At 34.3% G+C, this 16,090-nt stretch overlaps 2 protein-coding genes across 3 annotated transcripts; one reads left to right on the top strand and one right to left on the bottom strand.

Moving 5' to 3' along the window:
- The first annotated feature begins 8,675 nt into the window (after positions 1-8,675).
- LOC120119703 (scarecrow-like transcription factor PAT1) lies at positions 8,676-11,763 on the top strand. Of its 2 annotated transcripts, none has more exons than XM_039139513.1 (2): positions 8,676-8,853; positions 9,624-11,763. In XM_039139513.1, the coding sequence occupies exon 2, from the start codon at positions 9,877-9,879 to the stop codon at positions 11,488-11,490; it is 1,614 nt and encodes a 537-aa protein (XP_038995444.1). In that variant the 5' UTR covers positions 8,676-8,853; positions 9,624-9,876; the 3' UTR covers positions 11,491-11,763. The 2 variants fall into 2 exon arrangements, with proteins under 2 accessions (XP_038995444.1, XP_038995445.1); XM_039139514.1 differs by lacking the exon at positions 8,676-8,853 and adding an exon at positions 9,526-9,540.
- A 1,331-nt stretch (positions 11,764-13,094) lies between these two features.
- LOC120119847 (WRKY transcription factor 1-like) lies at positions 13,095-15,766 on the bottom strand. Its single transcript, XM_039139647.1, is given in 8 exon segments — positions 13,095-13,301; positions 13,303-13,743; positions 13,982-14,140; positions 14,215-14,383; positions 14,469-14,822; positions 14,825-14,923; positions 14,926-14,956; positions 15,567-15,766. Coding segments are annotated over 8 exon segments (1,293 nt in total). The 5' UTR covers positions 15,570-15,766; the 3' UTR covers positions 13,095-13,264.
- Between the last annotated feature and the right edge of the window lie 324 nt (positions 15,767-16,090).

Genomic DNA, 16,090 nt, shown 5'->3' on the forward strand with positions numbered 1-16,090 from the left:
AAAGATAGGGAAAATAGTTTATTCACATATAAACCTACGCTATATACATATTACACAGGTATACGTAAAATAAATAAAATCGAGTATATCTCAAAATATAATCCTAACAACTATTACAGTCTATAATATAATAAAAAAATTAAACACGCCAATAAAATAATTAATTATGAATTTATTGAGGGATCAAAGGGAGTATTTTTATTTCTTAAAATCATGGGTTCAAACAACTTCGTTTATGGGTGTGCGAGCATTATCTTTAAAAAACTATAAATAAATATTATCTTATAATCGTTCAAACTGTCAAACTATTAAAAAAATATAACTTTATAATAGTTGAAGTTATGAGATTTGAATAGTTACATTTATATGTTGTGTATACATTATCTTAAATAAGATTATAAACTAATACTATCATATAATCATTTAAATTATTAAAAATTTGAATTATAAACTTTATAATATAGATATGATATTCACTTGACATGCTTCAGATGATTAAAAGGAAAAATCTAAAAACATGTTGAAGAATAATGATCAGTTCCAATAACCGACAGCAGAGTGCTGGAAATGACCCCCATGAGACCCAGAAAACAAAACAAGATAGGTTAATTGGGCTCCATTGGAAGGTGAAGACAAAACATGCTGATGACAGGGCTACCAAAAAATGGAGGCTTCGACCTCCTAAAAGTTGAAGCATTTGGTCGGTAAAAATTAAATAAAGCCGACTTCTTTACTTTCTTTCCTATCATTCACGACGCTTAGCTTGTCTGTTTGCTTCATTGAACTTTGTGATCAAAGTGAAAAATAAGCTGATAACTTGGTCTTATTGCAGGTCTGCCATGCGTGGAAATTAGCAGATGGACCCTTCATGGGAAACCTTTGTGTTTTGGGTCTATGACTTTAGGGAACACCTGCGCTTTGATTTGTTCATTTCTTTTATTCTTTCTTATCTTGTTTCTTCTCTTATTCTTTCATATCAGATCTTGGTGGGTAAATTCAATGTCTGATTTAGACCGGATGGACCACAGTGAGTAAGTGACGATAATCGCTTCCTTTAATTTTTTAATTTTTTTATATATTTTATATATTTTTGGTTGAAAAATATTTTTTCAATCCTTAAAATTTTAAAAGTACGTTCTCTCTCAAAATTTTAATAATTTCATATTCTAACATAAATTCTTATATACATCTTTGGCTCTAGAAACCGGTAGAAGAATAAATGAAATTTTATCTATATTTATTTGGAAATTTTGCTAATAAAAATGATTGTCATTTGTTTCTATATGTAATGGGGTAAGGGGAGATAAGATAGTAGGCCGCCTCCAATACCAGGTTAAGAGCAGCTTCCGTAGAAGACCTCCGAATTATGAAATATCCTCCGTAGGACTCCATCACACGACCTCAAGATTAAAAACATTGTGCTCTATCAACTGAGCTGAATAGTCTATACATGCGCGTGTATGTTTTCAACCCATGCCCGTATTTTTGGATTTTGTATATTGCTTGTCCCATATGAAGGATTCTGTTTTTGGATCGTTCAAAGAAAATAAGATTGTGTTTTTTTCAAGTAATTAAAATCTAAACACAAAAGCACCAACTTTTTTGTGTTCGCTTGTTAATTTATAAAAATGTTTTATATACGTACTAAGTTGAATATTTTCAAGTTTAATGAATTTATGCTTGAAATGTGTGTTAAATATATATATATATTTTTTAGTGTTCGGATCAATTAATATAAGATTATTTTAATTATTTAAGATCATAGATTCAAAACTTTGAATCTAATACGAAAATTTTATTGTTTTATTTGATTTAATCATTCCAGTTTCCTATCAGATTGTCAAACATATAGGTGAAGAAAATATGTACTTCATATAGAAATATTTATTATTTTACATTTCCTTACTGAGCTTTACAGATTGAATCATTTTACTTGTTATGTTGTTAACTTTTTAACGATGTTTTGACATGACATAAGCATTAAAACGACGTCATTTCGAAAAACTCAAATATAAACTGGAATGACGTCATTTCGAATCTTCTTCTTTCTCCCCATTTTCTCTCAACTTTACAAATAAGGTGATCGGTTGCCGCTGCTGGCCATCGCGTCATTTTTCATTACGACCACCATCTACCGCAATTGATGGTGGTTGTTCAGTCTCAAAATTCATGAGTCGGTTTGTCTCGACCCCCTGAATCCGAATCTGGTGGTTGTTTCACCGAAAAATGTCCCAAAATTCGTGAATCTCGACTGAAACATTTTGACTTCATCACTTTCAATCTTCAATTCGTAGACTTCGGAACAAGTTCCAATAAAATTGAGGTCGGATTTGGACTCAAGGTGTTGAGGCGAAATGACCCATGAAATATAGAATCCGAACGACCACCATCTACGGTGGTCGGTGGTGGCATCCAACCACTTTATGTTTTTATTTTATAGTTGGATGAGCAAAATAAGAGAGAGTAAAGTTTAGTGAGGAACAATGTAATTTACCCATTATATTTTTAATTATTTTATATTAAATAATAAAAAAAATAACATGTTATCATAAAATTAGAGAGATAACAGAGGAGTGAACAAAATGAGTTAATATATAAAATTTAATGAACAAATTTAAAAAATTAAAAGTATAGTAAATACAATAAAAGAGAGTAGAGTTTAATAAGGAATAATGTAATTTACTATTTATTTATTTATTTATTGAAAAATCTTGACTATAAAAAGAAGGGATCAATCTGAAATCCCGTTTCTCGTAAGACGATTTAGTATATAAGCATATTTGTACTTATATTTCCAAGGGTATAAGTATCCAAGAAAGGATATCTATGCCATTGAAATTATAAAATTTTATAGTATTATTTATTGATCTTCACTAGCATTTCTACCTTTTGATCGACAAGTTTATTTTAAAGTTTAAATATGTAACGGTGTATCTTTTCACGACATTTATTTTTTTATTGATTTATCAGTGATAAAAGATTATTTATTGATATAATTAAAATTTTGTAGTGAAAGAATCTGTTAAATTATTTGATTTGCTTACCATTCTTTTATCATTTTGTAAAATGTCTCATTCGATAAAGACAAATAATTATTTGAAGGTTATTGGTTTTTTTTATGTTGGACTTCATTCTCAATGAAATATTTCGATTTTTATTTTATGGATGAATTTTTGGTGATTATTACCTCAAATTTTCTATTCGAGTGTGTTATAATTTTGATTCATTCCATTATTTTTATTAATGAAATCTTGTTGACATTGTTTAAAAAAAATACAATATTAAAGAGGGTAAACTATTTATTTAGTCACCCATCTATTTTTATAATTTGTTCTGATCACTAAATTATTTTTTTAAAATCGTAACTAACGTTACGTCTTTGTTCTGTTTTAGTTACTCACCATTAAAAAATAAACAGAACTACTAATTTAATAATTTTTTATTTTTCAATGATGATGTGGCATTACGTTGTAGTGACATACTAATATTATCATTTTTATAGACAAATGACTAAAATGTAACATTATATATGATTTTGAGAATAAAAAAATCTATATATCCAAAGTGAAAACTTGAGAATATATAGATGACTAAATATGTGGTTTATCCATTTGAAAAGAGAAAGGGGGACAAGAGTTGTGGGGGACAAACTACAGACAATATTCCTTTCTCTAAATCCTTTTGGCACATTTTGATTCCCATAAAAATAATAATTTATAACTAAGGGGTTTCAACTAAATTTTATTAAAAATTATATAAATTTTGTACAAATATAAAAGTAGAATATTATAATAAGGCAAGTGTTGTTGAGTTTGTTGGTGAACTGGAATGCACTATATTAAAATTGAAATTTGCTAATGACTCCCTCTTCCTTTCATTCCTTGCAAATACCCCCTTCTTCTCATTCAAAATTTCAGACTTCAACGTGTTATCAATCTAGACTAATATGCATATGTCTCTATTTTGGAGTCAACCTATTCCGGTAGCCAAAATAAATAATCTTTCTTGAGATTTTAGACAACATAATAGTTTTTTCTGAATTATTTACTCTGAATGATTCTTTAAATTATCGACTTTATTTAGATTAGCAACGGCCAGGAATTTTTGTAAATAGATATTTTATTAATTGTAAAAGATTGGGATTCATATCTTGTTAAGTCAATTTCCTTTTCGAGATTTGAATTTCTAATCGAAAGTCATTTGTGGCATAAAGGATTGACTAAATTAAAATACTCGAAAAAGAGAAAGGAGTGATTGGGCTTTACTAAGGACCGATTTGAATAGAATGCAAATGATAATCTTTGCATGACAATAAAAGTTCTAAAAATTGCTAAAATACAAATTGAGCTTCCATTTATTATGCAATTCAATAGGGTATGCGTTTAGATGTTTTTATAATTTTTCAAGCGTGATTGTATAATTGAAAATTGGGGTATGAATGAGAAGTGATAAATAATATGTGCTAATAAGCAAAAAAGTGTTATGTAATAGGTGAACTATAATATTATGATCTAGAATGTTGAATGTGCCTAATGATAAGTGTATTATATGATAATAAGTTAAACGTTAGATGTGTAGATTATGCTAAAAAGGTTATATTCTAATCAACTAAATGTAATTTCTAATATGCATGTTTTAACTAATCTTGTGATGCCCCGAAACTCGGGTCAGTAGTTTGGGTCAACCCAAGACCTTTAAGTCAAGCCAATTAAACTTCCCAAGATAGTTGGACCAAGTTGTATAGGTATTGGGCTTAATTAAGGCCCAAGAGTTAAGGGTGAATGATGGTCATAAGTAGAGGTAAAAAAGAGAGGGACCAAAAGAGTAGTTTACTCATAGTTGGTCTTAAAGGTTATAAACCACTTTTTTAGATGGATTTCACGAGAACCTTCCCCAAAAAATATCTTCTTCTTATTCCTCCTCTTATCTTATCCTTTCTTCTTTCTTCTCCATAATAAGCCAAAGAGGAGCAAGTTTTTAGAGTTCCAAGTTTAGTTTGAAGAAACCAAGTTAAAGAGGTGAAAAAGAGTTTCAAAGTAAATGATAAAGGTAAGGTGACTCCTAGTTGAGTTGAGGGAGATTTTAGCAACCAAGGAGGTCAGATAACACACTATCAACCTTTTCATACTCCTAGTGATCATTAGAGATGTTTTCTAGCTTAAGAGTTAATTATAAAGCTTAGTGTTGCATGATCATGGTAGCTTCCATGTTTTGATGTTTAAGTACCTTGTAAAGCCTTATTTATGCTCTCCTTTAATCACATAAGACTTTAAGAATGTTTGGGGACCTCACTAAGGTTTTTAGGTTAGATGAATAGGAGATTTTCGAGTGAAAATGTGTTTTCTTTAGGTGGAGTATCGTTACTATAAGGATAGTATTGATATTTGTTCATCATTTAAAGCAAAATACGTGTTTTTTGGGAAGGTGTATCGATACTCTTAAGAGTATCGATACTTTAGGAATAGTTTCGAAACTCCGAGGCAAGTATAGAAACTTGCCATAACAAAGTGCTAAAAAGTATCAGTATTAATATAAAGTATCAAAACTTTAGCAACAATATTGATACTCCAGGGATAGTATCGATACTTTCATTCTATTTTGAGTAGTAAAGGCATTTTTTGAGCGCTTTAGACTCGAGGTACCCCAACACTTTAGTAATTCTACAAATAAGAATACAAGTGAGAACGTTAATGTTATTTTCAAACGTAGAAACAAGTTAAAGTTAAGAGAAATAAAACTAGCCTTGTTTGAATGCTCGGGAAAACGACCAAGATACTCGAGTTCCTTTAGAAAAGCTAGCAGAGTCGACAATATAGATTCAGTCCGGATATCCCTAGGTAAGGTTGAGGCCCTTCTGACTAACTATGTTTTCCTAGGCCATAACACTCTTTAGAAGAAAATATGGGTTAGTTAGGGGTATGGTTTTTAATGTAGAGAATTTCGGGGGCCATGTCAATGATAGACAAGAGGGGTGTGTGATCTCCAAGATGCAGAACCCTCAGCTGCACCATGATTTCTATCATAGCTTAAAGAGTGAGTATTCGAGAATACTCACTAAAGCAGTTTTAAAGCAGACTAGCTTGGGCGCAAGGTCCAACACTTAAGGAGTGGGCTAGTATAATAGAACATATATTAGAACAGATAGCAGTAGACCTTATTCAAGTAGACTTGATAGCTTAAGCTTTTTAGTGATGCTTTTAGTATGTTTTAGTTGTTAGCATGACGCTGAGCTAACTGTTTCCATGGGCAGGTTAGTAGATCCAACAGTTGAGAAGCTCTAGAGAGACCGAGGTCCAGACCCAGTGCAGAGCAGAGTACGTCACAAGTTTCTTTAATGGCATGTATATTCATGAATTCGGTTGTATTGAGTTGTAAAGTCAGTTAAGAGTCAGTATGTAGGTATCTATATATTTTGAGGGCTCTCATATGTAAAGAGTCATTTTAAAGTACAAGAAAGTAAGTTTGAAGTTAGTTAGCCACTTCGGTGGTTTCATGTGGCATCCTACATCGGTCGACTGTGTGTCATACTGGTCTAGGGTATTACATTTACGATTAAGTACCGATACTTTAGCATGAGTATCGATACTCCAGGGATAGTGTAGATACTTTCAGTCTGTTTTGAGCAGTAAAGGTAGATTTTGAGCGTTTTAGACTCGAGGTACCCCAACACTTTAGTAATTCTTCATATAAGACTACAAGTGAGAACATTAATATTATTTTCAAACGTAGAATCAAGTTAAAGTTAGGAGAAATAAAACTAGTATTGTTTGAATGCTCAGGAAAATGACTATGGTACCCAAGTTCCTTTAGAAAAGCTAGCAAAGTTGATAGTATAGATTCAGTCCGGATATCTCTAGGTAGGGTCAAGGCCCTTCTGACTAACTATGTTTGATGAGGCCTTAACACTCTTTATAATAAAGGGTGGGTTAGTCAGGGGTATGGTTTTCGATGTAGAGAATTTCGGGGGACATGTCCAGGGTAGACTAGAGGGGTGCGTGAGCTCTGAGATGCAGAACCCTCAATCGCACCATGATGTCTACCATAGCTTAGATAATGAGTATTCTAAACCAATTTTAAAGCAGACTAGATTGGGCGCAAGGTCCAACACTCAATGAGTGGGCTAGTAGAATAAAACATATATTAGAACAGATAACAATAAACTATATACCAGTATACTTGATAGCTTGAGCTTTTTAGTGATGCTTTTAGTATGTTTTAGTTGTTAGCATGGCGCTGAGCTAAATGTTTCCGTGGGCAGGTTAGTATATCCTACAGTTAAGAAGCTTTAAAGAGACTGAAATTTAGACCCAGTGTAGAGCAGAGTACATCACAAGTTTCTTAAATGACATGTATATTCATGAATTCAGTTGTATTGAGTTGTAAATTCAATTAAGATTCCATATGTAGATATCTATATATTTTTAGGGCTCTCATATGTAAAGAGTTATTTTAAAGTATAAGAAAGTAAGTTTGAAGTCGGTTAGCCAGTTCGATGGTTCCGTGTGGCATCCTACATCGGTCGATTGTGTGTAGTACTGTTATAGGGTGTTACAAATCTATAATGCTAAATGTGCATAATGATAAGTGTATTATAGGGACATGTTATAGGGTTAAATTCCGTCGAGATGAAGAATTCTTTTGTTGATTTTGATTGTTTCATCAATTGATCTCAAACTCCTTACATTTTCAGAATTTGTGTCAAGCTAGAGATTGTTAAAGTTTCACTCTAATTCAACGTGACACAAATTAATTAATATATAATTTTAGAAAGTAAAACACTTAGTTTGATTAGAAGTGTGAAACTTTTCTTTCTTTTATGTAAAAATCTACTTTGCGTATATTTCTACATTATAAGTTTCTTTTTGTAAAAGTGTATTTATCTCTATAAATAGGTACAGGGCTAGAGTTAGAAGTTAAATTTTTTTCTTCTTCTAAATCTTGTATTAGTAAAAATCCTCCTCTTCTGTCCGTAGTTTTTTTTTTCAAAAAGTTTTTTCACTTAAAATTTTAATGTCTATTTTATTGTATAATTATTATACTAAATCGATAAAAATATAATCAAATCAATATAATGTATAAAAGTTAAATGTTGTTTTTTTTAATTTAAACTTAATTAATATAATTATGAAAAACTTAATTGATGTAATATATAAGAGTTGAAAATTAAATTTATTATTATATTAACTTTATATTATCTAAAATTAACTATAAATAATAAAATAAATCAACAAAATATACTTTTTTAATTAAGTGATAAGAAACTTACTCGGAGTTAAACCGGATGATCCCAATAAAAATTTTTCATAAAGAATTGGTAAAATAAGTAAAATAAAAAAAGATGTTGAGAAAAAAATAGGGTGTAGGATCGAGGGTTAAATTTTTAAAGAATTAAAGATGTTTGAACATTATATAGGAAAATCATCGGGTTCCGTAGACGCTTTTGGTGGAAGTCGTCTTAATTTTTTTATATAATTATCGGTATTCGATCTTCCGTAAGAATATATCATTTTAGATTTATGGAAGATATTTTTTCTCCATAAGCACCGTGTAAAGTGATAGACCACATGTGCATTTGACAAGGGCATCCTAATAATTTCAGAACAGCAGTTCGAAGAGAAAACTATTTTCTTTCTTTTTCCAGACATACTTATGGTAATCCTGTAGTTTTGCCAAAATCAATGGTGTTTTCATAATTCGTCGGTTCTTAATTAATATAATAATGCACATGTGGGTGGCTCTGCAGTTTTCCCAAAAGAATATTACTTAAACTCTTTCCTTTCTTCTTCTCACTCTCAGAACTCAAAGCTCCGAAAGCTGAAAGATTCCTCCCCCCCCCCCCGACCCAAAAAAAAGGTAAGTAAAAACAAACTGATTCCATTTCTACCTGGGTTGTTCTTACTTGTCAGAAACAAAAAACTATTTTTTTTTTCTGTGTATGAAGAACTGAGTGAGTTGTTTCATCTTCAAGAACATATTTAGTAGGTCATGGTTGAATTTTTGGTAAACCTCACTTAGTTTACTTCATTTTTTTCTCCTTCTACAGCATCAAAGATGTGGCCCCCTCCCTTTTGTGTTACTCCGATTCTTCATTTTCCCTAAATTTTTTCTGTCTGCAAACCCATATTTGGTCATTAGTATTAGAATATGATACTCTAAATACTGAGAAACATGAAGGAAAAGGCAGATGATTTAGAGGTGATTGTGAAGGGGTGCATAGAAATGCATTAATATTACTTGGATATGTTTGAGTTGTTTTGATGATCAAAAGTCTTAATAACATACGCATTGAAACTATTGTCCTGGATTCGAGTAAATCTGTTCTGCTATTTTTATTATCAACACTTCTTATTTTTATGCTTTAAGTTTACATGGGGAAGGAGAAATTAGAAAAATATGTTCATTTTGTTATCTGTATGCAATGATACATTCTAAAAGTAGTTCATTTGTTATCCGTATGCAGTGATACATTCTAATATTTATATACTTATGATTCTCAATGCTTGCTTAGGTTTCGGTGAAATTGACAGTGAACATTATTTGGTATGCATGATGAACCTGGAATTTCTGTTGTATCCTAGATGCTGCTACTGGATCTTGCTGAGCTTGTTGCACCTTTTTTGCAGATCATGACGCGACAGGAGATGGAAACAATCTGGATAATCGGGGGACAAAGGATCATGGCGATGTTGGTTTTTTCCCCTTAGTTTGTATGCGGAATTTAGCCTATCAAAGAGAATCAAGATACACCAACAAACTGCTTAATTTCGACTGTTACGTACTTTGGATTTCGTTTCACGGCAATCCTGACAAGCTTGATTTCTTTGGTTGCCCCAGCCCGTAGAAAGGGTCAGAGAAGTTCAAGTAAAATATCTGTCGATGCAGGCATCCCAGCAACATAGAAGCTTAATCATGGCCGGTGGATTGTATCATCAAGTAAAGCAAGAAGTTGATCCCTGCTGCTTACCTCAATTCCCAGCTATTGATCGCTCTGTTTGCTATCGTGACAGCAGCCACAGATCCCATGTTTCGGTTAAGAATTCACATGAGCTTTATTGCACTTTGGAGTCATCTTCTGCACCTGGCAGTGATACGGTATACAACTCTTCATCAACTGGCAGTTTTTCATCAAATGGAAGCACGATGTCAAAGCAAGAACCTCAGTTCTATCCATCTGCCCTGCATCAGTCTCTGGAAAATACCTATAGCTCTCCTATTAGCGGTTCCTGTGTAACTGATGATGTAAGTGATTTGAGGGATAAGCTGAGAGAACTGGAAACTGTGATGATGGGAACCGATTCTGATATTATCGATAGCACAACCTCACTGGAGATGGACAGCTGGAGACTTGTAACGGATGCAGTCTCCAGACGGGATTTAAAACAGGTCCTTGTCTACTGTGCAAAAGCTGTATCAGATAATGATCTGTTGACAGCACAGTGGCTAATGGACGAATTACGGCAGATGGTGTCGGTTTCTGGTGAGCCCATCCAGAGGTTGGGAGCATACATGTTGGAAGGGCTTGTGGCACGACTGTCCTCCTCGGGGAGTTCAATCTACAAGGCTTTGAGATGCAAAGAACCGGAAAGTGTCGAACTATTGTCTTACATGCACATTCTTTATGAGGTTTGCCCCTACTTCAAGTTTGGTTACATGTCCGCTAACGGAGCCATTGCGGAAGCCATGAAGGATGAAGATAGAGTTCATATTATTGATTTCCAAATAGCTCAAGGGAGTCAGTGGATTACTCTTATTCAAGCATTTGCAGCCAGGCCTGGTGGGCCACCTCACATTCGTATTACTGGCATTGATGATTCCACTTCTGCTTATGCCCGTGGAGGAGGCTTAAACATTGTGGGAAAGAGACTGTCTAAGCTTGCAGCTCATTTTAAAGTGCCATTTGAATTTAATGCTGCTGCTATGTCTGGTTGTGAGGTTCAGCAGGAACATCTTCAAGTTCGACCTGGAGAGGCTCTAGCTGTCAATTTTGCTTTCACGCTTCACCACATGCCTGATGAGAGCGTCAGCACCAAGAATCATCGTGACCGACTCCTGAGGTTGGTTAAGAGCATGTCTCCAAAAGTTGTAACCCTAGTTGAGCAGGAATCTAACACAAATACTGCTCCGTTCTTCCCAAGGTTCTGTGAGACGTTGAACTATTATACGGCCATGTTTGAATCCATTGACGTGACTCTCCCACGGGAACATAAAGAGAGGATTAACGTTGAGCAGCATTGCCTGGCAAGGGATGCAGTTAACATCATAGCTTGCGAGGGACCTGAGAGAGTGGAACGACATGAGCTCCTAGGGAAGTGGAAGTCAAGGTTCAGAATGGCAGGGTTCACTCCTTATCCATTAAGTTCCTTGGTGAATTCCACCATAAAAACACTGCTTGAGAACTACAGTGATAAATATAGGCTTGAGGAGAGAGATGGGGATTTATACCTCGGCTGGATGAATAGGAATTTGGTTGCTGCTTGTGCATGGAAGTGATTTCCCCCCGTGTAATATATTGTACTCTCATACATGGTAACAGGGGACTTTCAACATAGTTACCCTGTTCTGCACCATTGACCAAGGCCTCTGGCATGCATGTAAGTGAAAATTATGCTTCTAACTGTTGTTTTAGGAACCTGGGAACTGAGCAATGGTCGAATATCCTCCCTTTCTCTTAGCTTCCAAGAGTTTATTAAAAGGTTACTGCTTATTAAAGTCTTTTCTTAACTATGTACCTGTAAATCATAAGTTTGCCGTCTTTTTATTCATGACCATACAACAACAGATTTGTGCAGAAGCAAAAAGGCCAATAATAACTGCAAAAATGTTGTCAATAAAGATTAGCAGTGACACCTATTTTATATCACAAATGTACTTTTAACTTAAAATGCTACACTTAATCTAGAGCATTATTTGACCCGTTGAATGATTTTTTACACGAGGCGTGTTTTAACGCACGAAAACGATTTTATTTATTTAATGGAAATTTATTTATTATTTTTTAAAAATTGAATTTCAAATTAAAGTAATCATTAATCTTTGGATTAGTTAGATCGAATATTAAAAAATATATTTTAATTTTTAAATAATATTTTTAAGGTAAATTAATCTACGGTTACTAGAAATTCATTTTTTGCGGGAGCAGAAATCGATTACGCATAGGAAATGAGAAATCGATTACGCATAGGAAATGATAAACACTCCCACAACGTCCAACATTAATACCTAATCGCTTATACATCATCGTGTTAACATAAATTAAAGAATGCTCAAATCAAGAATTATCTCCCAATTTATTTTATTGTTTATTAATTAACTCGTATGGAACTATAAGAAATACTCCCTATTTTGAGAAGAGATCACTAAATTCACATATCCTCCTATGAAAATACTTTCCCATCTACCTCTCTGAGAATTTTCCCTCCCTTTCTTTTTTTCCCATTTTCTTATTCTTTATAACGAAAACCTTACCCCACTTTTTTGATTATTTTGGACTGCATGTTAAAAATCTTTTTTGTTTGTTTTTCCTTTTTTGGCTTTGCGATCTGGTAGAGGGGGGAACAACGCTGAGGATAAAGCCCTGAGCAGACGGTTGTGACTTCATCAAAAGTACGGGAAAATACTTTTACCTCGAGGCCTTTTCGTCTTTCTCTCTGCGGTGACTGACGAAGAATTCGACGGGGGTGACATCATCGATTTGCATGGGGAAACAATGAGGTTGCATCGGGGGCCGTAGGGTCAGATCTGATCCAATGACAATGATGTGAGCGACGGTTTTCATTTGTGATGTAACCCTATCATCATTATATTTGGGCCGTTGGATCTAAACAGATCCAACGATTAGTAATGTAGCGGCTAGGTAGCCTTCTCCAAAACCTAGCATGTTTTAATCTAGTCCATCAGATCGCTCTCAAATCTGACGGTGAGGGGCGCGCGACGCTAAGTGAAAAGACGAAACCTAGCTCCCTTTCTCTCCACAGGTGGACTGCTTTTGGGCCTTTATTTTATGTTTGAGCTTTGTAAAATGGACTGAATGGACATTTTAATTTTTTTTTGTTTTGGTTTATTTATAATAATAATAAAACGAAAAAAATGGTGATTACAAGGTGGTTTGCCAATATTAATACACCCAACCAAACTGCAGCCCCCAACTTTCGGCCATTATTAAACTCTCACCCCAAGTTCTTTTTGGACAGGTTATGCGCTAGGCATCAAATTACACACAGAATGGGGTGGTTTGGACCATCTTGTTGATGTAATCAGCACTATTTTACGACTTTGTTTCAGGTTCGCTACTCATTTGCTTATGATGTATTCTGAGAACTCGATTTACTATGAACTGTATGTTCAACGACTTCAGTCTCTTCACTTGAATCCAACTTCCCACTCCGTTGCTCATTTGACCCACCTTCAGGACCCAATATAGATGCATCAGTTATACCAACATTAACAGTAGCACTTGCTTCCGACTTTGTTAATGATTCACCATTCAATTGCTCACTCGGTTTATTCTCTGCTCCAGGACTAGAATGAACGTTCTCACTTTCTCCTGCCTTGGTGCCTGATTTGCCATTATGGGCTGCTGGATGGACATTTACTCCTGTTACATTGTGAGTAACAGTCCTATTTGGAGGTAAATCATGGTCATGTTGTCCCTCGTAAGGAGTTATAACCAATTTTGCATCATGAGATGCCCTCTCTACATGTTTCTTGACAGGGCATCCAGGATTTGAACATCTGTAATAACTCCTACATCACAAGTGAGCAGAGAGTCAACTTAATTCCAAAGGCCGAGCCGCATTTTGATCATATATATCAAGAAGCAAAATTTTGTACAGTCAAAATGCGACAAGTAATATGCATCTGAGTGCTAAGATAAGGAGCATCTCTAGATGAGGAGACCTCCAGTCACTATAACATTGTAATCATTTCCATTTGCCAAATTTGTGTTTGAATCATGCACAAACAAAAATAACGTGATTCATACCTTGGATTGGGATTGCCTTTAACTAATTTTTGCCCATATTTGCGCCAACGGTACCCATCATTTACGATGTCAACCTCACTTAGAGTCTTAACAACCATATCTGATTCACTAGTTGGCTTATGCACTGGAGATGGATCAGCATTACTTTTTTCTTTCTTCCTGTTTGCATTTGATGACTGTTAAAAAAAGGTTACTATGATATATACAGAGACACAAGAAACAAACTAAGGTACCTGCGTTTTGAGATATTATGGCCATGATCACTACTGCCAACATTTAGTAACTTATTTGATTTTGAAGATGCACCTTTCACATCTTCACCAGCAGCAATAAGCAAAGGCTGCAAGCCATCTCCTGGCTCAATCGAGCGAGGTGTTTGGATATGTGCATCCAGTGACTTGTCTTCAAATATGAGATCAGTTAAAAATCAAGCAACTTTTACTTCATCAGATTACATCAGTCACTACTGATTAAGATGATTTATTACCTTTGACAACAGTTGGAGATGCATCATCGGGCCTCTCTTCGACAACAGAGACAACAAAACCAACAGCATGGGGAAGGTTCAGCGGTTTTGGATGATCATGCTGACCAAAATAAACAGTGTCTACCATTTTCCCATCATGTGCATGTTCTAGCTGCTTTTTCACTTGGCAATTCGGATGTGTACATCTGTAATAACTTTGAACAAATTCATTTCCTTTAACAAGTTTCTGCCCGTATTTACGCCAGTTATACCCGTCCTCTAAGACTTTCTCGCTTACAATAGGACTGCTCCCTTCAATACCTGGCGAAGGAGGGGGAGTCAGAGATGTTTCCTTACATGTAATGAAGCATGGATCCCAGCATTAGGTATTCCTTTCCCTTGAGCTGATTGTGAGGCCCGAATTTCACTATCAGAGATCAGCTGCAATTGATGACTTCCAGCATCTGGGCTCTGTACTTATCCGTTCCACACTCCCCTGAAGAAACCATCTGATGCAAAGAACCTCTCATCAGTTAAAATTTCAGCAAACCCAAGTTATCATTAAAAAAAGGTCTTGTATAACAAAAACAATAATGCCATATAATTACAAAACAAATCATCTGAAGAGCAGCCGGCCACTGTATTAGCCATTATTATTCAATTGCTTACACATTTACCATATTGCATCGTCTTCTGATTGGCTAATGCATTTCACAATTGAACAAAACATTTGCAGAAAACTTATGCATTTCAAAAGCTTTGTTATGTTGAGCATGATGTGAAATGCTTCCAAACGCCAACCGAACAATTCCTAATTATACTACAAAAAGAAGGATGGAACTTAGGAGGTTTATTTAATACAATAATAATCCGAAAGTTCATTTATTTCTTCACCTGGAAAAAACATACTTGAAAACCATTTTTTTTTTAAAAACATCGATCAGTTAATTCAATGACTATACTTCTGAAAATTCTGTAGCTCGTTTTATACGTTGTTTCTGGAAGAGTAGGAACAAAGTAAGAGCCAGCTAACGATAAATTCAATTCAGTGAAGAACAAATACAATAGGTGAAGACGATAAAAGAAGGGAAAAGTCACCTATGCAACAGTGGAAGAGACCATGAAGAAACCCTAGCTGAAGATCACGTGGAAAGAGCACGGTTATAAGAGGCGATCAGAGCCGTTGATGACGCCGGCGATCGGAATTGGAGTCGGGGAAGTAGCAGCGATTCAGATTGTTGAAGTCTAATCCCAACAAAAATATAAAAATAGTTGGGGAAATATACGGTAGAAGCAATAACACTCGAGTCTCTGGTTTCTTTTTGTCTTGAGACACTTTTATTGGTTGTTTTCCCCTGTAAATTATATTTATGCTTTTTCTTATTTTCGGTTTGTTTTATTATGATTATTTCGTTTTAATTTGTTACTATGACATGTTAATAAAAATAGAATAAAATACACAAATGATCTCTTGATTATAAGATGTCATTTTGTTAAGTTCTTTAATTATAAGATGTTGTATTGTTGAGTTTATTTATTATTAAAAATTACAAAATAGTCTCTCGACTATTCATATATTTCGAATTCATCATTTTATATTAAAAAATTGATGATAGTCTAAGTTAAATATTAACATGTTGTCA

This window comes from Hibiscus syriacus, unplaced genomic scaffold, assembly GCF_006381635.1.
Source record: "Hibiscus syriacus cultivar Baekdansim isolate YM2019G1 unplaced genomic scaffold, ASM638163v2 tig00110332_pilon, whole genome shotgun sequence".
In the NCBI taxonomy this organism is placed as follows: domain Eukaryota; kingdom Viridiplantae; phylum Streptophyta; class Magnoliopsida; order Malvales; family Malvaceae; genus Hibiscus; species Hibiscus syriacus.

Excerpts from the sequence above, each read along its gene's own strand:
- LOC120119703 (XM_039139513.1), top strand. The coding sequence starts at position 9,877 with ATGCAGGCATCCCAGCAACATAGAAGCTTAATCATGGCCGGTGGATTG.